Source organism: Mercenaria mercenaria, chromosome 2, assembly GCF_021730395.1.
Source record: "Mercenaria mercenaria strain notata chromosome 2, MADL_Memer_1, whole genome shotgun sequence".
NCBI lineage: Eukaryota > Metazoa > Mollusca > Bivalvia > Venerida > Veneridae > Mercenaria > Mercenaria mercenaria.
In genome coordinates, this window is record NC_069362.1 from 37,292,821 (window position 1) to 37,319,790 (window position 26,970).

The 26,970-nt window shown below is 35.0% G+C and overlaps 1 protein-coding gene across 1 annotated transcript; it reads left to right on the plus strand.

Moving 5' to 3' along the window:
* Positions 1–475: 475 nt before the first annotated feature.
* On the plus strand, positions 476–26,970 carry LOC123563742 (protein Tob1-like). Its single transcript, XM_053535309.1, has 2 exons — positions 476–642; positions 21,360–26,970. Exon 2 carries the CDS (start codon positions 21,714–21,716, stop codon positions 23,085–23,087), a length of 1,374 nt encoding a protein of 457 aa, XP_053391284.1. The 5' UTR covers positions 476–642; positions 21,360–21,713; the 3' UTR covers positions 23,088–26,970.

The window sequence follows — 26,970 nt, forward strand, 5'->3', positions numbered from 1 at the left end:
AAGAAGCTGAAGTCACGGGCGGAGATTGTTGGTACACAAGATCCATATATTGAAAGACGCATTTGGAAAAGAAAAAATCTTGATAAGGAATTGCATAAGGATCCTGCCGATGTTTTTCATTAGTAACGAAAAAATCAATTCACTTGAGGACAAAAACGTGACCCTTTTCACTTTTTCGAACTTTTTTTTGTATAAACTGCGTGGTTATTACAGTATACTGTACATCTACAGTTATGTAGTATTGAATTAATATTCAAAAATTCTTGGTCTAAATTTAACACATACATGTAGTTGTATTGTGCATTTTAAAAGATCAAACAATGATATGAAACTTTCATATATCTTTCAATGACATTTAATGACATATGCCCCTGTGGCCTTTACAACTGTTCCTCGTTTTGTCGTATGTTAAAATTCTCACAGGTAAATTTAAATGAAACAGTCTTGTTCATTCACATATAGAAGTTTATCATGATACAGTTTAACTCGGTGATAAGTCGTGTCTTACCGTGACTTCGGTACCAAGATTACATACAATAATAGGGACATTTACAAACAGATGTACAAAGTGACATCAGGTCTTAATTAATCAGTTTATTTATTTTAGACTGTGGTACCTTCCTAAGCGGATATAAAACTCTGGTGAGTTGAATTTATTATTTAAATATCGATGAATTATAAGTTTGAAAAAAATAACAATATTGCAGTACTTTTAATTACTGAAATTTATTAATGATGTCAATTAAGATCGAGTAAAAACTATTCTCTTAATAACGAAAAGATAGACGAATCATCCCCGTCCATGGAGAGGATTTCTCTTTTTTCATGCTATCGGGAAGGGAGGGTGGGACTTCATGCATTTATTTTCAATGAACAACTGTCGATCATATATATTTATATATATTTCATTTATGCATTTCATTTCGAGATAGATTTGCACTGTTAAATGAAAATAAATTCTATACATGCACACAATTACTATGCCTTAACTTTCTCCTGTTTGAAAACTGAAAAGTAGATCTAGTAAATAATTCACATGTAATATGTAAAAGTTTGCGAAGTGATACATGTATCTTATGTTGTGAGAAGGATATGTTTACTATTTTCTCCTGCGACTGTGGTCGTAAACGATATGTCTAAAATAGAAATGTATAGATTACGTTATATTTAATAAAACGTTCGCAATGAAACCCACTTTGTTGCCAAAGCAGAAAGTTTTTTTTTTAATTAATGAACACAGGTCAACGTCCCATTAACAGAAATATTATGGTGCAACATATGTGTTTATTGCGATTGTGATTTCACCAGCTGGTGTATGTATTATGAGGATATAAAATATATGACGTGATGGTTTATCTTTATTAATGCAACTTTGCAACAACTGCCTCATTTAAGGTACAATTTTTGAATGTGAGATAAGATATTTGTTACGTTGATGTTGATAATTTATGTGGAGCACTCCTTAAAACAATATGAAGAGCTCTATCTCATATATAGGTTATTTACAATCTAATATAACTATAATAAAAACTACATTTTGAAAGCGAACTCTAGCCTATACCCTAAAACTGGGCGATTTCACCTTTAAAATCATCATTGGCGTATCTAGGATTATATGAGAGTGTAGGAAGACGTGAGGGGTCCAGGACCATGCCTCCTTTCTGAAATGTTTTGGGAAATACACCCTCTTGCGTATATTTTGCTATAGTCTGACCATGAATCTTTGGCTCAACATATCTTTTAAATTTTATATTTGTAAAAAGAACCATTAGGCCCCAACTTCATACCTTTTATTTTATTTTGACTATCGTCAGTTCCAACAACCTCAGCAATAAATATTATCAAAAATCATCATCAATAATTTTTACGAGCGAAGCAAGCCGAAAAATGTGACTGAAATGACTGATTCTCAATTTTAGGACATTAAAACTGTATACTTGATTTTAAGGGGTTTGGTTGAATTGGCGTCAGTTGCCAACCCCCCACTCTTGGATCCATTCTTGGTCAGTGGCAAAATGCGCCTGACAAATTAACTTGTCCTGTATATGTGATCTGAAAGATGAAATCGGGCATTCGTCCGCAACCAAATTAGCACAGGGACTGGTAATTTTTCAGATCAAAGCTCTTCTTGATTCAGTAAATGAAATACCCGTTTATTTAATCATATGTGAATGTAACGGCTGTACTTCCTTATTTCCTTTCCAGGTGGCATATAAAGTTTAATGAAACGTTATTCGCGTAATCTTCAAATGTTTTTATTATTTTATTTAAGAAGTATGTAATCCAGGCCAAAAAAGTTTTACTACATTTAATACACTGTTCCCGTAGCTTTTGGTCACAGCGCACAAAATTATCTACCATCTGTATTCGTAATCAGATGACAAACTTAAAAACAGGATGGAAGCTGTTTTATTGACAAAAACTAATAGTGATAGTGCACTTTCTGCCAAGCTGATTAACCTATCAAAGGAATCTGATATTGGCCTATTGTCAACATTATCATCGTATGGCTTCGGCAATACAGGGAAAATTATTCCCTGATATGACTGAATGAATACATGTTTACTTTTTAAAGAACGTAGTTTTGCCTTTTCCGAAATCCAGAAATTTACAGATTTAAACCCAGGGGCCTGACCATATCTGAAACAAAACACCTAACAGGCGCCTGTGACCTTCACCATTATAACTGGAAAGCTGTTGACACGCACCTGTAAAAAGATCTTTTGGAAGCATAGAATGCAACCAAACAAAATAATAGCAGACTCGGTTTGATTGAATCTGTTCATGATAGGTAGTGGAAAGTGCAACACCCCTCACGCCTCTAGCACCGGCTTAAGCGGAATTCTATTACCCATTGAGCGGACTCCATGATCCCAAAGGACCAGAAAATATAACAACACCGAATCCAAATACGGGGAGACTTTTTACGGCCACCACACGGCACTTAAAGATTGCTGTTGTGATAGTTAATGAAATCTGTAAAAAGACCCTTTGGTAGAATAGAATGCAACCAAGCAAAATAATAGCAGACTCGGTTAAATATAGAGTCTGTTCATGATAGGTAGTGGAAAGTGCAACACCCCTCCATGACCCCAAAGGACTAGACAACATAACACAAAATCATAATAGGCTTCATATACAATATATATAGGCACGGTCTAGCCCTACCCTTTACTGATATTCTAAATATGTTATGTTCATGCCATTCCTCTTTCAACCTTCCGGGTTTCCAGAGTTTCCGCTGATTTAAGAACATTTCGTGACGACCTGAAGAAAACTGACCTAGAGATAATTTTATCTGATAAATGTTTCAGTGTTTACAATTGTGTTACGAAACAATTCGGTCGTATCCAGCCAGCCAGAACTTTATAGTTTACATTTTTATGCAGATTCCATAAGCTTAATGTAGTTAAAATGTAAATAATGGGTTGATAAATTAGAAGTATCCATACTGGTATTCTGGTATAATCATTTAACACGTGCACTTAATTGAACTGAAGGTTGAGAGACCACTTATTGCAAATTATAAAAACCGGATCGACTTAGAAACATGTTGTTCGTGTAGGGTCCGATATACTGGACTGGCTACTAGTCTCTAGTCTTAGAAATTCTTTGTTGAAACTTGAAAAAAAATATTATTATTATTATCATTACCACATTCACTGGTCTGAGAGACAGGGTTAGGTATTCGCTAAAACTAAAGACTACTATTATTTCTATGATGTCTATAAAACGACATTTTCGTGGTTTAATAATGTAATTATTTACCTATATGTGTTATTTGGTAACAATAGATGTATCTTTCTCCCATCAAGTTACAGTGATAAGATTATTTGAACATTAACTGTTCAATTGTTTTGATTAATACAGTCATACACAATTGATAGTTAACATAGTTACCGTTGGCTTAAACATTATCAAGTGTCAGTGAAACGCACTTGATGTTAAGGTTCGGTCATATCTCCCTGACATGACAGGCCTGGTCAAAGAAGATATAATTAAGTTTGGTTTTAATTATCACGTCGCAGAAAACGACAGTTGACAATGGCAGTTAGTCCACTTGTCTAAATCATTTTCTTCGTGAGTTCAATGTATTTATTTTTTCAGTAATAAGTTCTCTGTAATTTCCCTTTGTCAGCTGTAATTAGTGTCTGTGTCATTGCGAAAATCTCTGCTGACATTTCCAACATGCCTATTACAGATGCCGTTCTACATTAATAAGATGTAAGATTTGTAAGTCTTGTTCTGAAAGCCGGAAATGTCATTAGTAATGCGTAGGTTGTCTGATTGGATCCAAACATACCAGCGGACAAAGTCTGATGATTCTTTTACATAAATTGTAGTACGACCGCTTTAGTTGCATTATATATGGTAAACTTGGTCAGAAAGTTGCTATGTGGGTGTGAGTTACTTCATGTGAAAGTAAAGTTTTAGTGTTCTATAAAAATGGTACTATCCAATTCATGAAATACACGGGTGGTAAACGCGCAATCCAATTCCCACTGGGAATACGCTAAAAATGGGTTGCGCGACTTCCGGTGCTGGTGTTGCGCATCAATATATACAAAATAGAGGTAGGTGGGTTTTTGTTTTTGTAAATAATGACACATTTACGCGTGTTTTCAAAAAAAAAGCAAAATGCTATTCGACACAAAAATGAATAAAGATCATATATGTGAAATACCAACTTATTAATTTAAGAATCAGCTCTGTTATCACGAAAACTCTGCTGGCTAGAACTGTCAAAAGAGCATGGAATCATGAAAAATGCAAATTTTCTAACTCTTGTGCCATATTTCTGGAAATGTGACGTTGCTAATGATCAAACATGTGTAAAACAGTCATGAATATTACATACACTTGAACGAAATGTTGCTTTTGGGAAAAAGATTGGCAAAAAATAATCAGGAATGGGGATGCGCCCCGGGAATGGAGTTGCGCGTATACATTATATACATTATGATGTATACAAGCAACTCCATTCCCGTGCTCAACCCCATTCCCGATGATTTTTTGTCAATTATGTCCACATAAGCAGGATTTGAAGCAAATATTTTGATTCGTTACTTTATAACTTAAGTTATCATAAAAAGCATTAGATGTCTCAGATTAGGCATAGAGGTCAGAAACTTCCATTTTTGTTGATTTCATACTTTTTACAAGCTTCTTGTCGCCTGAGTTTTTGTGATATTAGAGCCGAACCATAAATTAACAAACCAGATATTTTACACATATGATGTATTATCATATTTGTGTCGAATAGCATTTTGCTTTATCGAGAAATTTTATTCTTGTCTCATACTAAGCAAATCATAACTTCACATACCCAATTTCGTCTTTTTTTACGCGCAACACCAGCACCGGACGTTTGCGCAACCATATTTAAGCGTATTCCCAGCGGAATTGGATTGCGCGTTTACACCCTGAAATGTTAGTTGTTACCATACGACAGTAGTGCACGTATACAGCAGCTGGAGTAGTGAAACTGTTACGGACTTGATAAATGGTGTGGTTAACCCAGATAGCAGACATGCGTTGGCCCAACGTTGGGCCAACGGCAGACTCTTCGTTGGCCAACGAAGATTTCCGGACGTTGGCCCAACGCCATTTTGCTAATTGGCGCAACGTTGGCCAACGGTTGGTACACCGTTGGCCCAACGACTGGTATCCTACACTCATCGTTGGCCCCCCATTGGGCCAACAATGATTCCTACACTCATCGTTGGCCCTCATTGGGCAACAACTGATATCCTACACTCATCGTTGGCCCTCCATTGGCCAACAGCATTTTTTCGTCTATCACGGTTGGTCCAAACGTTGGGCCAACTCTGTTTCTTTTGTTGGCCAAAGATGGATGCACGCTATCCCAACGATTACGAAATTGAAAAAAAACTAAACTAGCATTGTTTAATACATGTTTTATTTCAAATAGTTGTGATTTTGTTAACATTTAACAAAAAGAAATCTAACATTATTTAAAGTTTGTTTGAAATTTCTCTGAAGAAATAAACAGAATATTTCAACACTACAACATGTAAATATTGTTTCCATCTTTTATAAATCTAAATATTTTTCTTATTGCAGTCACTAATTAAATCCTACTAAGTGAATTACTGTCTGTATATTAACTCATTATATATCCAAGTTCTGTTTGTTTGTTTTCTTTTCTCACTGAAGTTGCAGCTTTTTATATTTTTACTCTTTCCTGTGCACCACAGTGCTAGGCACTCCATTATTACTCCCTTGAACAGCAACCTGTAAAAAACAAAAATCATAATGTTGATTAAACCATCTACGTCATTGATAACAATAACTAATGTATGAAATTATTTTGTTGTATTTAACCGAGAAAAATATGTTTAGAATTAACAAGTAAATGAGTTATTTATTTACAGAATTTAATACTCAACACAAATACCATCCGCCAGCTTTAGATATTATATTTAACATATGTTCAAGTCATATGGATTATAACATGCATACAGGACATAAAAAGAAATTCTGTATAAGATTCCATAACTTTATCAAAAAATATTTTTAAAAAAAACTTCTACTTACAGTTTATACTGAAGACCGGTTTTTGTTAAACCTAGACCTATCACATGTATAATAGTTTCCTTTACTTCACATGTCTAAAAAGCTAGAAATCTGGCCTAGAGAGTAAAATTACACATTTTCTGGATTTCTTACATAACTCGGGTTAACAAGAGTTCATGCTCTGGAAATTCAACAATTAAATTGAAACATTTTATGATTGTATTAAAATTAGATATTTGTTATAGAGTTAGTAAGGGTTTTTTCAATACTTTTTTCACAGTTTTTTCAAGGTAGTTGATTTGAAATAGTTCAAAATTCATTACGGCTGCAGATAAGTTTTTAGTTCAATTAGCCCAAATTTAACTGATTATGAATTGGTGCAGAAAAGTGTTAAATATTAATTAAATATTGCATGTTACAGCTACACAACCTGTGTATACCTGTGGGGGCTTGTGATAAAACAGTGACCTGTAAAATATACAATTATTATATTATTACTTCTAATGGACCAACGTTTGGCCCAACGTTGGCCCAACGATGTTTTCTCGTATAAGTCTTTCCTGAAAATCAATATCGGGCCAATGCAAGATATCTGACTGAAATTTAAGTTGGTTCAACGTTGGCCCAACGTTGATTACAATACTTATTAAATCATTGTGGGCACAGTGGCCCAACAACGATTATCCTTTGACGGTTTTCCGTCGTTGGCCCAATGACTTCATGTTTACAGGGAAACTATCACAAAAATGAATAAGTAGGCCTATCTTTGAAATATTGCAAGATCCTCATATTTAAATGTATTTAAAGCATGGAGGCCCAGGTACATCACACTACAACTGGGTAAAGGGTGATTTCAGTGGCTTTCTTTCGATACACAGTTATTAAAATGATGGTCCAACCTGGCCGTTTATATAGAGTATTGACATTCTGTATCTAAACGCCGTAATAATTGTAGTGGGTGCCCGTACAACAACGGAGTTGATAATGGGGCTAAGTTTGCTTATGGTACCTTGTTATTACTGATGTCAGTGTCTATACAGAACAAATATACTCCAGAGATCGAATTATCATATGCACAATTGTATAGGACATATGCACAATTGTATAGGAAACTTATCAGGTTCTAAGGTTACTGCATGTTGAAAATGAAATGTTTTACGGTAAGGAATATCATTTGCTTACATTTAAACGCTAGTCTAAATCCATTGATTTTAAATAATAAAAAGCAAAAGAGATAATTGACGAAACATCGTTAAATAAAATTAATGTAACATGAATAAACTGACAGAAAGAAAAAGTCTGTCCTCCCAGACTAGAACAATAATCAATGGTGTAAACGCGGTCCCTAACATGAACATACAAAAAATATGGGTAAATGAAATACACAACTATGACTGAAATTTCACCGATATATTTTTGTTCCAGATGTCTTCTAGTATGTCTTGCATTTTTGACATTCATCGTGCACTGACATTTAACAACGTATCTTGCTTGTTTCCAAATAAAGACTATATACTATGCTATTTTATAGATTTGTTTTTGTAAGTATCTCGGTCGAAAATGTAGTGTTTGAATTTTTATGCAAATTTTCTGTATGGTATTGTTGCAGTGTTTGGATTTATTATGACAATTTATGTGTCTTGTCAGTCACAATAAGTTACGAAATACTGTTTTAACATACTGAACACTTACAGCGACTGCGCTTTTTTTCTAGATCAGACTCTCTTAGGTAGTTGGAACATTTAATGTACAAATTAACGTTAATTAAAAGTTATACTGAGGGAGGATGTAGAATCAAATTTACAAAATTTTCAAATGATTTTTTTTTTTTTTTTTTTTTTTTTGATAATTGGGAGCCTTGTTTTGCCATAACCTTCAACTTATGTACAATAAAGATTGAACTTTTCTTGAGAAAATTTTGAAAATAATTTCAATAGATAATCGTACACAGTTAATTCACAAGGTATTCACATCAGCTATTTACTGCTGTTTTAATGTAATTTACTGTTTTTATATTTACAGCTAAATGATGAATTTATATCATTGTGTACTATATATCTTCGCTCTCAGGTCGTCTCGTACAGGTCTCGGTGTGTAAAGGTTATTTGAACATTTATCACTCCTTTATCTGTACTTGTCTCAATTAATACATGCCTACACAATGGATGATTTTAACAACAATTATCCTTCACTTGACATATCGATTGTCATTTATAGAAGTTTGGTCAAATCTTCACTGCAGTACCAACATTAATGAAGTAGTTTAATTTATAACTGTAAGTTATGAGCCAATGAGTCAACTTCTATACCCTCCGTAACGTTTGCAAAACTTCCATTGTCCGTTAATGAAGTATTTGTTATTATCAACACAAAGGGAGAAGTGCCAGTGTTTTATTCATTCAAATGCGTTCTTGGTGTTGCATATATTAACAAATCTGCCAAAGCTTTAATAGCGTAGTTTTATCTATTCGGTTTATTGCCTGTTCTCTGATGAACTCACCACAGATGAGATAAAAGGATAGAAATGATGAAGACAAATTTCTTAATCAATAAGTTAAAAAAAATCAGTGTGATTTCTACTCTATTTAAAATTATGAATGAAATATTATTTATTATTCTTTATATGCCCAAAGATAATATGCAATTATTTCTTATGCAAACGATTTAGCTTCCTTAATTTTCGTGAAATAGGCAATAACTACAGAATAAATTTAGTATTTGACAGGAATATGGACTGCCAAAATCATGCCCCTTTCCATTAGGTTACATTTTCTGCAGCACACGAAACGTCAGTAATTGAAAGATTTTAGTGGGTTCCAAGTGATCAGATTTCGTGAATGTGCCCTTCTGTGAATTTTGAATTCCCTGACTCTGACACTATTGCTCTTCTAATCATTAATGTTTTCTGGACGAAATGTCGATCCTGGAATTTAAAATAATACTGTCTTTGTGTCAAAGAGTACCTTAATTTATATGGAAATGTCATACTGATATTTATTCATTCGAGCACTGCTGTCCTTACGATGCCATTCACAGCTGTATATTTTGCGTGTAAATGTAGCTGAAATCTTAGTACCAACAATAACGAATCTGATATCAACCCGGAAACTACTGTATTTCGATATTGTGTACTATAAGGACGTTTCTGGGTGACGTTGCTAGATGACATTAGCCTACTGAGTGACATTGCAAGATAAGGTGCTAGGTAACGATTGATACAAACAGTCTAAATTTTAGAAAATAAACTGAATCTCTTATACTGAAAGTCTATAACCTCTAACCTTCATGCAAGATATTTAATGTTTCATTTCATCATATCGTGTTCAACCGTGTAACAGCGTCGGTTGTTGGTCATCGAGAGAACATACTCCCTTTGAAGCTGATCGTATAAACTGTTTGTTATGTCCTCATTTCTTCATCTCGGCGATATATGACCATTTTGTGTCGGTTCGCCGTAAAACCCAACTCACTTACTCACTCACTCATTTCTTCATTTGGGAAAGAGTTCCGTGTTTCATATAGATCTATATCTACAATTTGTATTGTATGCACGTTTTTTGCGCACAATACGCACTTTATGAAACGGTACATGAATAAACTTTTGTATGAGAATACAAGAAGAGAATTATACGGAAGTAAATGCTTGCGGAAATGCCATGGTTATTAATTTTTGTGTTACATTTTATTGCTTATATAGGCGAACAGCATAATAACAAGGAATTGAAATAATTATAATGAATGACAGTTTATATACAGCCCATTAAAATTTCTAATATGTAAATCTATAGGTTTATGAGCGCAGTATAGGCCTACGCCCTAGATTTTCTATTATTCCGCAAAAGAACGAATGCATACTTCTCGATATCTAATCTAATTACCTTTTTTTATTACATGCGTAGAGTATCTACTTATAATTATTATTGAAATATACAAATTTGTTCTTCAACGTGAGTAAAATTGAAACTATCGTGTCTAAAAATCTTTAAACGCAAAAACGCACATTTAACTGACGTCACAAATGACGTCACGCATCCGATTTTTGATTTAATCATATTTTTATTGCTCTTTGATATATTATTACAATTACAATTCAAACATACATAATCAAAGGGCAAAAGGGTCGGACAACAAGTTCTGACAACATTAGAGACTGTCCTTCCCTTAAGCTTTAGTTAGAAAAAAACGAACACAAAAAATAACAACATATAGCCTACACTCGAGCAATAATATACTACAGATGGCGGATGTACAAGTGTTTATAAGAGAAAAAAGTAATGAAGATGAGAGCACTTAATCCTGATGAAAAAAGAAAAAAAAGAAAAAAGAACACAGAAGAATAATACAAAGAAAAAAACAAACTTTCGATGTGATGGCATGAGTCTCTCTGTCTGTCTGCGACTGTCACGAGATGTTAAACGTTTATATAATTTGAACAATGGTGGATTAATCTAGTCAGATATTAGTAAGATGTTGTTTGGTCTGTTGTTAATATTATGTATTATTTAAACCTTTCTGTATGTTTTATAAACTTTTGCACTTCGTTGAATATCTGTGAAGGGCGTGTGGATGTAAATAAGTGGTGTCTTTGATCTCGGAAACGATTGCATTTAAAAAAGAAATGCTCAGCATCTTCAATGCCATAGCCACATTCACACTGAGCTGAATCTCTTAAATGATTTTTAAAAAGATCACCATTTAAACTACTACACCTGTTTCTAATTCTGGCGTGATAAACAGACAATGTCCTTACACCAAATAAGTAAAACAAAGGAACTTGTGGAGGTTTAAATTTTTCTTTGAGACTTGTTTTAAAAGCGTTTAAAGTGGACGATTCTCGAATATTAATTTCTAGATTGTTCCAAGCAGAAATAGCAGATGGTATAAATGATTGGGAAATATTTCTGTTCTTCTTGCAACTGTAACATAATTATTATCGTTTCTTAAGTTATAAGGAGTAGTTTCTGAAACTTCATGTGGAAAGAGAGTATAAAGATAGTGTGGTAAATCGCCGTGTTTTGCTTTAAACATTATAGTAAGTTTTTGAATCAACCGACGGTCTGATAATGATACCCATCCTATTTCTTGTAGTAACCTTTCGATCGAAACGGACTTTGTTAAACCTGTAACTAACCTTGCAGCTTCGTACTGTAATTTTTCAATATTTTCCTTTTCGTATTCGGTACAACTATCCCAAATTACACTGGCATACTCTAATATAGGCCGCATATACGAAATGTAAATTTGATTTAAAGTTTTCCTGTTTAATTTAAATTTTAACAATCGCATTGATCCCAATATTTTTGAGGCAGATTTAGTTATATTTGAAATATGTTCATGCCAAGTACCGTCATCACTTAATGTAAGACCAAGATCTTTATGGTGTTGAGTAAAATCTAACTGAACATTATCGAAATACAAAATAGGTTTAGGATTATTAGTAAAAGAGCAGTAAAGAACTTCTGTCTTATTTGGGTTAAATGTAACTAACCACTGTTTTGCCCATTCTGATATCCGTTTGAGGTCTTCATTGAGAGTTAATTCTATATAGTTTGAGTCACAACTAGTTACAGATAAGGAACTGTCATCAGCAAAAAGACGCGTTAAACTTTCAAGGTTTTCAGCTATATCATTAACGTATATCAAAAATAAAAGAGGACCTAACACTGACCCTTGATCCGAAATGAAATCTGAACGCAATATGGAATAATATTAACGTTTCATGTCCCACTGTAACTTAGATTATTACTGTTAATGACAACTTACTGTCTATATGATGCTTGTAGATCAGTGATACCTGTGTATTAATTATCTTATTGTTATTTTGATGAAATATGAGGATGAACGATGAATTCTACCTGAATTGAACATATAAAAATAAGTTATGCAGTTTACGTCCGGCCGACTTACATTCCTGTATGCCCGACAGCCTTATGTCCATAAACGTAAATTGTTAGAAAGTCTTGTGTATACTGAAATAAAAACAAGTGTTTATGTTTTTGTTTCTAATGTAATTTTAATGATAAACTATTTTTGGTATTGTCACTGGGCTTGAATAATAACACTTCATATATTAGGTAAAAGGTGGAAAAATGATGATTTTTTAAACCTTGGCCTATAAAGTACAGTTATTTAACCCCTGATTATGTTACTATACCTGTTCTATTACACAGTTAACCATTGCGTTCTAGAAACGGAAAATGTACAGTACTACAGCTAGAGTACATATTATTATGTTCAATTGAAATTTAAGTCATGTTTAATCTTTTTGACTTGTTTTGTTCCATTGCCCTTGACCATTCTTTTATGGCTGGAAAAAGTAGTTCCATGTCGGCAAACAATGCATAATGAGATAAATACGAACTTTCCGTGCAACAAGTGATATTCTAAACATGCTATAATGACATCTAATGAAAATGCCAGGATGAGTATTTAACAGATAATACGATAGACATAATGATTTTCTGATTCTTAGACAAAAATTCTGTAGACAGTCCAAAACGTTCTGTTACTTCTGCTGTCATTTTTGGTTTCATTTCACGCCAAGCATTGTGAAACATCAGTTATCATAAATGCGTTATAACAGGCTCGAGTTTTCATGAAAAATCAGAATGAAAGTCGAATAAGGTAATAAACATCCTGCTACATTTGACCTGTGAACGGCCTGTTGTATGAATTCCCAGCCTCAACCTTATTAAGTGGAACATACAAGATCTAAGTAAAGTCTTTATAGCTTTGGTACAAAATTTCAAATCTAAGGGCAGATTTCGAAGAAACGTAGAGCATAGCAAATACATCCAGACCCGCTCGTCGCGAAGTAAGTACGCCACAAATAGAATATGTACTGAAATGATATGACAGACGGGGTACAAGTTTGCATTATTCCGAAACAGACTAGTAGCACAAGATATGGTTCGTAGTGTACATTACCCATGTCAACTCTTGTACTTGATTTCAGTACTTTCAAACTTCCTCGCAGATCTTATTTACGTCATGTAGGCTACACGGACCTGAGAAGGCCAGATATGGTTCAATCCCTGTAAACTTTTACGACATGATCTTGAACTTGGCGTATTTCTAAATGCGTCCGATTCGTGCCATTGCTCTATCAACTAGGAGCATGTATGAACATTATTATCAGGGTAAACGCCAGATGTTTGTGTTACTATTTGTACTGTACGTTTACGTTGATGTAATTTGTGATTTTCAGGGAAAGGAGCAGCATCCGACGCACAAATCTATAACGGGTCTGAGCTGAAAGAATGCATCGATGATGGCTCCATTGGCTTCCCACCAGCTGAACCCCTGCCCAACGACAACGAGGATGTGCCGTACTACCTAATCGGTGACGACGCGTTCGCCTTGAGGTCTAACATGATGAAGCCGTATTCGCACCGTGGTATGAGCGACGACGAGAGGATCTTCAACTACAGGCTGTCAAGGGCATGTCGTGTGGTCGAGAATGCCTTTGGCATCCTTGCCAATAGGTTCATGGTTCTCCTCACCACTATGAACTGTGCTCCCGCAACTGAATTCACTAAGAAATTTCCAGCGTTTTGTACCCGTTCGACCGTAAAAAACACACGCCAGTAAAACGTTATTCTGTCGTTATTCACACGTTAGTCACACGCTCAACACGCTCGTCTAACGTTGACAAATCGTTCGTCGCGCGCCAGTGGCACGTTAGCACACGCTAATGGTTTTCAGGGGTATCTTACTTGGTCGCTGTTACACGCTTCTCGTGCGTTAGACACACGCTAGTCATGCGTTAGGCACACGTTAATCACACGCCAGATGTGTCATCCTCATTCTAGAACGCTCAAAAATTGAACGATTGAAATGTTCAGAGAACGCTGACCAGAACGTCATTGGGTGACGGTCCCATTAGCAAGACACATACTGTAGGCAGGCTTCTCAGCGAGACCGAATGTGTTCAAACTTCACATTATTTGGCTTCAGATACCTCACATAGCCTATATTTGATCCTGTCAAAATGTTCTTCTAGACATATCAAACATCTATATGCAAATTTCATTCTAAACGCTGTAATCTTTAAGTTTATTTCTCTGGTCTGCATGTTTTTGGTTTAGAATAAACATATTTTTTAAAGTATGGTATCAAAACTGTTCACTAAATACCAGGGGTGGTATAGTATGTCATCAACAGGTGCGCACAGCACTTCCCGTGGCGGCGTTTTTTGTGTCAGAACATCTCGATTCGGTAAGTAAACTTGCGATTATTTCATTGATAACGCGTAGATTTGAAAATGACATACAGTCTTGAAGTACACGCATGTGCCCCTAGTTTATCACTGATCTTTGCATTTTTTAAGAAAACTTCGTTTAAGAGAACATTCGTGCACAATGCACTTAAAGTAAACACTTCCCCATCAACCACACCATATTATATCGCATGAAAAGCTTTTTTATGGATTTCTAAATAATCAAAACCTTGACGGGTATTCTGTTATGGCAAACAAAGGTCTGTGATACTTTGATTAGATACTAGTAACGGGATGTAAACGTTTCAAGAAATCTGTAAACTAAAATTTCGCCTTCCCTGTGATGCACTCCCCGGCTCTTCGAACAACGTTTGGTTTTGGTATATATTTACTTTTAATTAACCTTTAATTTGACAAATGGTACTTCAGTTGCCATACAAAATCTAGTATTTAGCAGCGAAGATTTGTGTCAGTAATATCCAGGGTTGGATTTCATTTACTTTGCAAGTGTTATGTTTATGTGACAATTACTCTTCGTTTTTTAAATCACAATGGAAACACCCGATATATTCCGCATCTGTTCATCAGATCAGGCAACAAAATAGACAAACACTCGAGGGTCAGCATTATGTAGACAAGTGTGATATATCTGTGGATAGGTGAACTTAAGCTGCATATAATATGTATTCCTCAGGAATAACTAACACATGTGTACCAATTGTGGTAAAAAACGTAACAATGAAAGAAAAAAAAAACCTGCTGTTTGTGGATATGTCCGTGAAAAAATATCAGAAATGAAGACCACAAAACGGTAGTCGTTCTTTGAGATTCAATCATTTATATTATATATACGAACCCTGAATACATTATTGACGAACATAGATATATAAAAAGGATAGTAAAAAACAAGGATAAATATCAAAAAGGGAATGCCACGTTCCACTAACGCAGCCTCCCCAAAACGAAACTCACAGCACGCAGACGTGCACAATGCCAACACACACTCACATTCAAAGCAAACACACGAGGACAAAACGAACAAACAAAGAAACACAGTGGGGCACCGCCTTGGAACGGTCAGTGGCAAAAACACAACAGCTTAAGTTTATGGTGCGACAGGTAAAATATAATTGCTTATCTCCGGTCCCAGATGCTTATACGAGGCGCTAACATAACTTATTTAAGGTAGTTCTGCTCGTTTGATAAACCGGAAGTAATTTGTAAACGTCATTTAATTTTCTTCCTGTTAGTTTACAATACTTCATGGAGAAAATAGTTGGTGGTAACGCTAACCGTATAAAACCGCTCGATTGGTCAAGCAATTGTACAAGCATGCAGACCCAAAGAAATTATAGCTCCTCTGCAGGTCGGTCTAGGAATACAACTCTATCACCATTTTGGATCTAAATTCTTGATTGATACATGAAGTAGTTTGGGATTTAGCTCTTCTTACTGGGAAGTTCAAACTGCACTAACTCTCAAACAACAGCACTGACAGCAGACATTGATATAGACGACTATGAATAGGCTTTTCTTTTTTTTAAAGTAAAAAACAAACGAGGGAATCAGTATGAAATATTTATTTAAAATTTATCAAATAGTATGCTGAAAATGTTTTCATCATCTTCTAAATAACATATATATACAATATTTGATGTGTTGTGCACTTTGTATTTAATTAAAATTATTGCTGATGGAATGCAGCTATGATTAAATAAATGTTAATGGTAAGTTAGTATTATTTACTCTTTAGATGAGAAAATATGACATTGTTTCATAAGTATTTTAAGTGGGTGGGGTACAATATAGACCCCTTGATAAAATTAAATTGTTTAACAGTAAAGGAATAGCAGTATCAGCTTAATTTGGACAATGCTGCAGATATTGTTTAATGTTTGTTAAAATTGATGTGCTAATGTTTTGTAATGTTAAATCTGAGATTATTTTCATACATGTATTTGCACTTTATTTAAGTTTAACTAGTAGGCTTAAGTGAATTTAAATCTAGTCAATGCTTTCAGTTTAGCTATCCTTTAAACGTTTATAGACGTAGTATACATCATCTTGACATACTGTGATAATGTTCAGATCCATTGTACTGTGACTGATAAGTATTACATCTTTTGAATGAATGTAAATCTGTTTTAGACAAGATAAAACATTATTTTACATGAAAAACTCACTACTTTGTACATACTTTGTACAAAACTATCTGCATAACTGTGTATGACAGAAATAATGAAATATGTCGAATTAAACTGTTTTCCAGTCTTTCAAAGTTGTTCTTGTTTTAAATATATATATAGATGTCTAGATAATAAAGAAGCAATTGATACTCTGAGTTTTATATCTGTACTGTGCATTATAACAAAGTGGGTGGGGTAATTCAACCCCTGTTTTAAAAATAAAACAATATAAATATTGTAATAAATTAGGGTTATCAAAGAAGGAAATGTTGTTTACTGCTAATCCTAGTGTTCATTTGCTCTTGAATATGGAAAAATGACGTTAACAGGGCTAACAATTGTAGATTTAATAAAATTCAGTATAGCAAGGCATTTTATGTTTGAATTTTGGTATGTGTGTTCGGGGACCATTTTACAAGACTTGGGCACTTGCCATGACATGCAACTTTTAGTTGGTGAAAAAAGAGATATTTCCCATGTCAAAACTACTTGAAACATTTCTTTTGCATGTACTTCAAGGTTAGGCCCTTTTTCAGGCTAGCCTGATTAGCCTAAAAGATAAAGTATGATATCGAAACATACAATAAACAAGTCTAAATGGTTTGAAATATGCGATCTCTTTAATCATAGGCAAATATCTCAAAACCAAGCGCAGTGATAATACATATTGTTTTACCATTTTACTGACCATAATATATTGGGGTTTTTTTTTGTTGTTTCTTTTTTTGAAAAATTATGATGCAAACAAATTGTTTGAATATTTTAGGTACAGCGCCAATGACGATGAAAGAAAGAATTAAGACGGCAAATACCAAAAGAATTTTACATTGCATACGGATTTACGCTGACGTGAACTTCGGCATAGTTGTGATTCCAGAAACGGCATACTGATCATTCAGAGCACAGTAACAAGCACATTTAACTGAAAATGTGTGTGTCTAAAGGTACTATTAAGGACTTGGGGCAATACAGAGACAAACATATAAACTTTAGTACATGATGTCAATTAACCGAGTAAAACGGTAAAAATCCATACTTCTGGATCATAATCCCCGGGCCCCTTTTCAGACTTGAAAACCATATCATATGTCCAGCCAAATTGAAAAAAAAAATCTGTATGAAGATCTCCTTTGGAAGCATAGGATGCCACACAAAATAATAGCTGACTCGGTTTGTTTAAATCTGTTCATGAGAAGTAATGGGAAGTGGCTACTGCGCAAAACCTCTTACGCCCACCCCCACCCCCACCCCACCCCCTAGCACTGAATAAAGTGGAATTCTATTACAAAGATATTCAATGGACTCCATAAACAACACAATTCAAATACGAGGAGATTTTTACGCCCGGCACATGGCACTTCACTATTGCTGTTAAGAGTGTTGATAAATCTGTAAGAAGATCCTCTGGAAGCATTAAATGCAACCCAGCAAAATAGTAGAAGACTCGGTTGGACTGAAATTGTTTACGAGAGGTAATGTGCAACATTCCTCGCCCTCCCCCCACCCCCTCTCAGCACCAGCTTAAACGGAATTCTATTACTGTAACAGAGATATTGAAAGGGCTAGAAAATAGAGCAACTCTGAATAAAATTATAATTATACAGTTTCATACGTTTCAAACATAATAACAAGTTATACATATTATAACACTTTTAAACTCAATTCTGTATGCATTGAAAATATAAAAGAAAAAAAAAACAAAAAAACGTTCTAATGTGTTTTCTCGTATTTAAAATGATTTATAATTTAAGAGTTACAGAGTGTCAATCAAACTGTTATTAGTAACAAATTCAGGCAAAATGTGATTGGTAAAATAACATAGAAAATACGATATTAGTAATGAAATAGCATCAGTATCACATTCATACAGATATCTGTTCCCTCTTTTCTCATGATTTTTGCCTGTTACCATTATTTTTGTGTCGTAAATATTTGTTGTCTGCAAATAAAACTGTTTGCGACAGTACAGTTTAATTTTACATTTTAGGAGATGATATGTTTTATTCAAGTTATTGCCTTTTCAAACAGATAGAGCGCCGTCGGGTAATCTCGGATATAGTTTTAACTCGGATAGTTTTAACCAATCGGCGTTTCCGTTAATTTTAATCATACTTGAAACCTGCAGTGCGCATGAGCAGAGAATATAGCTTCCCTTTTCCGGTTTAAAAGTTTTACGAGCGGGAGTTTTTAAAAACAAGGAACGGAAAGGTCCAGTGTTACAGCTACAGTAGTATTTTACATCGAATTTAAACCGTCCGCTAAGCGTACTGCATGTATTGATTTTTTCAGTTTGATTCAACTTCTACGATTACAGTGTATCAGAGTTTAAAGTGTGTATTGATTATTTGTAAACACGTGATTCCACCAGATTCTGGAATGTTTGAAGGTCATTTAAGCACAATAGTGTAGGTATCCGGAGACCCGACACAATGTAATATGTTTCGGATATTGCCGGATACCTGTTTTTCAAAACTGAAAATGATATTAAATCTTCATCCTGACTGTTGCAAAACAAATAATAATAATAAAAAGTGATTTTTTGCACACATTAGATACGTACTATAATTTTGATCTAGTAGATATAGACATGTGTAATTTAAAGTAAGATACGGCTAGATTCTCTAGCTAACATTTATCTTTTTTATTTCGACAGGATGAGTAGGCAATTGAAAGGGAAACAATACGACAAAGTAGCTCTGCAAAATGCAGTGCATGCTGTTAAGTCAAAATCGATGGGCTATTTAAAGGCATCAAAATTGTACGGTGTCCCAAGAACAACTATGATAAGGTTGTTGGTAAATCATCCGTTGAGAGCTTTCAGGGATCTCCAACTCTTTTATCTTCGGAAGAGGAATCCCGGATCGTTAAGTGGTTGACAGACATGTCAAAAATAGGGTAAGGACGTAGTAAACAAGAGCTACTGGACGTTGTGCAAAAAATAATCCGGGCAGATGGTAGACCAAATCGTTGTAAAGATGACAGACCAGGTAAAGATTGGTACTACATTTTTATGAACAGGCATTTTGAAATTTCGTTAAGATCGCCGAGACAGTTAGATAAAGAAAGGGCAGTCATTAAACCTGAACATGTTGAAAAGTGGTTCACAGATTTCGAGTCTTTCATTAAGGATACTGTCCCTGATCCAGTCATACTTCTAGACCCAACGCGGCTGTACAACGCCGATGAGACAGGGTTCAGTATGTGTCCAAAAACGGGACATGTTCTGGGTCTAAGAGGTGCAAAATCGGTTTATAATATAACTGCGTCAGATAGATCACAGGTAACAGTTATGGCTGGAATGAGCGCCGCTGCTCATTATCTGCGCCCGATGATAGTGTTTGCTGGGCAGAGATTTACCAGAAATATGTGAGAGAGGTTTGATGATGCAGTATTGGGGAGGTCAGAAAACGGATGGATGGATAGTGAATTGTTTGTCATGTGGCTGAAAACCGTTTTCATCCCAGATATAGAAGAAAGGCAGGTGAAAAAGTCAGTAATTTTGTTTGTTGATGGAAATAAAACACATATGACTATTGAAGCATCTGATGTATGTAAAGATAATGGGATCATATTATATTGCCTACTGGAACATGCTAGTCATCTAATGCAGCCATGTGATCTAAGACTGTTTCGTCCCTAAAGGAAACATGGAAATCTTCTTTACGTGAATGGCAGATAGATCATGTAGGTCAGTATGTGACAAAGTTTGAATTTGCTGCGATATTCAAAAAGGCATGGGTAAATGCATCAAAGGTTGAGAATGCTGTGAATGGATTCAGAGACGCAGGCCTTTTTCCATTAGATAAAGACAAAGTATTAAAGACTGACAAGTTTCACACAAGCATTCTGTTCAGACAAAAAGAAAGTAAATCAAATGAAACAGAAGATAATAGAACAACTGAACAGACAGAAACAGCCCAAGATGAGGAAAGCAGACCAGACACTCAGATGAGACAAGTAGAACAAACAGTTGCAAAACAGAATGAAACCCGTCAGATGGTTAATAAAGAGAAACAGACTGAGAATGAAAAGCAAGATGAAGCATCGAAGGAGAAGGAGAATATTGACCCAAAGTAAACGTAAAAGTCACCACTGATAATAGTTTAAGTCCGCAACCTTCAACATCGGGGGATGCATCGCCAATGAGCAAGCTAAAAGTCATTTTGTTTCAAAGAAATTTTGATGGAAAACTACATAAATATCAATATTCACAGCATGTCACAATAAATCTCTATTTTTTCAAATTAAAACTCGAGGGTTTATCGACTTTCCTGGTAACAGCTGTATTTAAAGGAGAAATAAACAAAAGTAATCTATTTGGAGAAGAGAGACATTTCAGAAATGTTTTAGGAAAGCTTTCTCGCTTTGTTATATATTTTATTGTCCTTTTCTTTGATCGATTCTCTTGTATTCTCCAGGCAGACGACCGTGAGATGACACTATAAACTGGAAGGGCATGCTCATACGTCATAAGGTCTAAATATAGCTATAAATCTGTAGCAAGAGGAGGGGCATAATCGCTCTAGTATCTGACAGGCAATCGATTGATCTTCTCTTGATATGAGAGATGAAAACAACAACAGTACGTGCTGTACGTAGGAAATAGGAATAACACAGTATCAGACGTAGGCGAGAAAACATTAAACAGTGTTATTCAATTGTGCTACTTTAATAGAGACGAACAGTTCACAAACGGTTTATATCAGCTAGGGAGCTTCAGAGACAGTCGGAAAGGATTTGTGTGTGAAACAGTGTTAAATAAATACAGCAAAATGCACGTGGAAGTGAATGTGGCATTAAATTTTGTTATATCTTATTTGTACAATAAACTACCTAGGAGAAGAGTGGATTTATTTGGTACAGAACTTGAAAAAGGACTTAAAAAGAAGTTTGAAGGACACTGGTACCCGGATCAGCCAGTGAAAGGATCTGGTTTCCGGTGTGTACGAGTAAATGGAGAGAAAATAGACCCAGTGATTATACAGGCAGCCAGTTCAGTGGGACTGAATCTGGACGAAATGCAGGATTACTTACCAAAAGAATTGACACTTTGGATTGATCCAAATGAGGTATCATACAGGATAGGTGAGAAAGGACAGGTAAAGATTTTGTACAGTGATAAAACATTCGAGGAGAATAACGAGAACGAAGACCGTGAAGTGCAGGCCACTAATCGCGGATTCAATCCCGAGGCTCAAGCATTTAATCCAGACGCTGAGTCGTTTGAGCCAATTGATAGACTTTCCGCATCCCTTGGGACTCTTAATCTGTCTCAACACTCGGGTGGATTGTCACCTTCAGATATCTCACCTATATCGTCATCCTCGTGGGGTGGCAGCCAGTCAACATCTCCTTCCGGTGGCGCGCCATTTCCGTCGTTAAGTAGGGCAACTTCTCCACCACCTGTGGCATATACACCGAAGCGCCAAGGTGCCCAAATGTTCACCACGGCAACATTTGCACAAACAAAATTCGGATCTACAAAGCTGAAGTCGAATGCCAAGCGTCCAACTCGGCTTTCGCCAACAGAATTCGGGAACTTTTTCCGGCAAAAGGTCGTTCCAAATAACTTGCAGTATCCCGGATTAACGACCCCGCCTCGTTCTCGGTCTTTGTCACCACGTGACCCTAGAGTAGAATTTCTCATTGACCAGCAGCAACGTTTCTTACAGAATCAGCATCAGCAGCAACTTCAGCAACAGTTTCAACAGCAACAACAAATGTTGCATCAACAACAACTCAACTACCAACTGCAGCAACAACAGCAGCAACAGCAGTTTCAGCAGCAACAACAAAATCGTCTGGGCATTCCATCTGAGCACCATTACATGGGCAGTTCTACTCAGCATGTGTCTGGGTCGCTTCACGAAATGTTCTCTGGCCCCTCGCCACTCCAGTCCCCTGTTCAGTCTCAGATGTCCCCTAGCAGTCAGTCAGTGCTTCCATCCATCCAATCTCAGCTATTTCAAGGTATGAATGGTCAGCAGTCTCCCAGTCAGTCACCTATGAATGTAACAAGTCAGTCATCCGTGAATTCCCTCCAGATTTCGCCGGAAAATCAGAAAGCATTATTTGACGGGTTGGGTCTAAATAATGGACCTTACTCGTCATCGAGTCAATATCACCATCTCTTACTTGCCAGTTAATTAGACTAGATGGAACTTGAGACAGATCTCTATGGTATGTGTTGTCTTGGTTGTTTGTGGGAGCCTAAGAAAAGTTTGTTTTTCCATGAAACTTGCGTCCAATTTTATTTTTGTTAGAAAAACATTTTCTTGGACAATAACTGGTGGCTATGTACTCTTCGATACAATATTGTGGAATGCGTTATCCTGCTACGCCACCTGGTGGTGACGTTAATGATTGTAGACATTTTCTGTGGAATTTGTACATTTGTTAATCATACAATATATATTTATTATGGAATTAGATCATTAGTGTAGATTCTCATATATCTAGGTTTTTATTGAGTTTTTTATATATATATTTCTGTTACAATTCATATCATTTTGTTATTTCTTTTTAAGTTGTTGCCTTTTGATTTATAAACTTGCTGGGTTAACAGCTCAGTACATGTAGACATTGTTAGAAGTTTTTCATTACATTATGTAGCTTTTATACTATTAACAGAAACGTTATTTATTGTATTTAAATAGATTTAATTGTAAATAATCTATGGAATTACTACTTTTGGTCAGATAAATTATAAAATACATTTGCATTTATTATATCCTTGGACGGTTTCCAAAGAGATACTGGCTGGGTCATAATAATAGAAATTACTTGAGTTATATAGGTACTGCGCAATATCAGATGAATATAACAGAAACTGTATCTATATATAACAATTTGGCTGTGCACCTTGATGAGAAAAATGTGCAACATTTAACATTCTGTACGTCTGTACAATAGTAAGATATCAAAATCGATCCAATATGGTCGATGTTATCACGACAGTGCACTGTCACTGGCACTTAACCTTTAGCCTGCTCAATTTCTAAAATGGACTGGTCTATCATTCAGTTTGGGCATTACCACTTATTATTCGAAGAGGTGTTCACTGAAATTTTACTGACTGAACAGCCAACAATGCAGACCATGATCAATCACGGATGTGCAGGCTTATCTTGGTCTGCACTGGTCGTATAGGCAGAATTACTTGCCGCTATCAGGCTAAAGGTTAACTATACTTTCAGTTAGCGCACTTGACTTTTTTTTGCTATAGGGCAGAGAAATCAGATAACATTTAATATTCAATAAAATAAGTAAATAATGAAAATATATATCACAAATTTTAATAATTACATTTTCAGAACGAAGCATGTAGAAAAGAAATAAGTAAAACAAGTTACTCGTGCATGTTGTACTTCGTTTGCATTTGGGTACAATGTTTTTGCATTTCGTTATGCTAATTATATAAATGATTAAAAGGTTGTGACGTTTTCAGCATTATACTTGTTTTGTAGGCATATTTTACCATCTGTCGTTGAATATAACCGCGTGAATCACGTGCAGCGTATTTTTTATCAGTCAGCTTCCCAGTATCGTGTTTTCCATACACCATTTACATTAACGTAACTTTTGTTTATTAAAGATACGTGGATATATTCGTGCAATTAGGACCGAGTTATTTTTCACCTTTTTAACGTTATTTTCATATACATGTATTACATTATTACACATGAGCGTGGTTTACGTATCAGAACATAGAATACATCGTCATGTATATATATTCATTAAAAGGCTATGTATTTTTATTAAAGTCATCTCTGAATTCGTATCAATCAGCCAAAACGTTTTTCATTAATGTCACATTTTGTACGCTTGTGTAACATATGTGGAGTATTTTTAAATTTCATACATGCATGTATTGCCAGATAGCTATAACAGAATTTTACATAAAGTGTATATAGTCGTTTTATTATATAGTGTAGATGTTTGGTGAAGGCTATATATATATTTGTACTTATATAAGATATAATAGTCATGTATTTATATATTGGTTATTTATGATGCGACTAAATGTATATATGATAATTTATTTTCATATTGTTAAAATCTGTTCTGTTTGTTTTTCCAGTTATTTATAAGAATACACTTTTGCTCTAGTTTTAAGACTGACCTGCCCTTATCAGGGTTGCAAACATCTGGTTTTCAGGCTTTTGTGTACTTTTTCCGGGGGCATTATTGGATTTAGAGCGGTATTCATGGTTTTAAGTTTGTAGATGCCCTAACCGAAGTTGTCCTACCTCGAACTGGACTTTGGTGTGGGTGTCCCAACTGGGGTGGTGTTAATCTTGTCTTTCCAATAGATTTTCAGTCTTTCCAGTTTGACAGAAGTAAATTTAGATAATATATACATATTTGTTTGTTTAACTTTACTTGCCTGGTTTGTGTAGAAATAATATGATCATACGGTACTTGCTGGGTAATACATATTTAATAAAGGGGTAGAACTTTTCAAATTAAATTTTACACTACACAGTTTCACACCTTAATACAGGCTAACCTTAATTCATTGCGTATCTGATACTATACCTTTGCCACCACCATTCAAACGTATATTATTTCACCGTAGAAGGCGTCGAACGTATCATATTTTCTGACAGCATTTTCGTGAGTTTTAGCTGTCAGACCGAAACAAAAAAATAGTCTTGCATTGCTTCAATTTTGTGTTTAAATGAAAAATTTAGTCAGAAAGTTTTAAAAACCGTTGCAGGCATTTTAAAACGGGTGTTCTTCCCAAGGTTAGATAGGTGCTTGTACAAAGGAAGTCAATTAACATCATGGTATATATTTACAAGGAGATATATGACTTTCGCATCTAACAAAAGACACCATATGGTGCTTGTTGGAAAGCAACAGGTCGAGATTTAACGTATATGTGAAATCGTTAGCGGGATAAATCTCGCTAGCTAAGCATCTTCTATCGCCTACGTCCCAAATTACAAATAATTGGAAATATTGATCAGCGACACAACAGCAGCTTGTAAAACTGCGCGAGAGCTTTATTCGAAAAAAAAAAACATTTAATGAAAAAAGATCGTAAAAAATATTAATATATTTGACATTTCACACTTTATTAATTTAGATAGTATGGCACATTGGTAATGTTACCACGTATATTGCAGGTGCGCGTGTAGGCGTGATATGTTAAATATTCCACCTTAAATATACATTTGAAATGTCACTGTAATGTGTAGGCCTTAAATGTCGGCCATATATCCTTAGAGACTTTGGTATAAAGATGTTTTAACATGCATGTATATCTGGCTCAAAACTCACAGCTGTCTAAACTAAGATTTGGCATCAAGGGCTTATGAACACAGCGGAATTTTCTCTCACAATTTGCCACTTTTTGACACTGAGCGGTCTGTAATAGTTAATTGAGGTAACTGGCACTTACTAGAAAAAGTGGTCTTCGCCTGAGTTGGGGAAACAGCCTGTCTTATTTTTGTTATTTTTCAATATTTTATAATGTTTGTACTGTCATGTAGTAGGTATAAGAAACATAGTACACATATTTAATAAGAACAGTTGTAAAAATATGATTATTTGTTAAGAGTTGAAAATACTTTTGTCGCATATTCAGTTTTGCTAATTTTATATTCAGCCCGATTTTACGAAGTATCAAGTTTGGGTTTTTTTCTGCTAAAAATAGAATTACTTACTTTTTCAAATATATAGATCTTATTACGGGGGTAGGTACTATTTTTAATAACAAATTTGAACATTTGTATTAAAAACACGAATTTTAAGTTGTTTCCGCAGTAGATAGTATGTGTTTTATATCTCGCCGCAGTAAAAGCACTGAAACTTCTCCTTAATAATTTCATCTGTTTTAGATTAGAATATAACAATGTCAACATTCCATCTAGTTCGTGGGTTCAAATCTCTTGGGGTCATATTTTTGGGGCATAATTAATATATTTGTAGAAGTGGGAAAGATTTGGTTTGTTTTAGTGAAGCTACAAGTTCTGTTAGGTGATAATAGTATTGACCTTTTACAGTGAAAATTGAGGCATTATT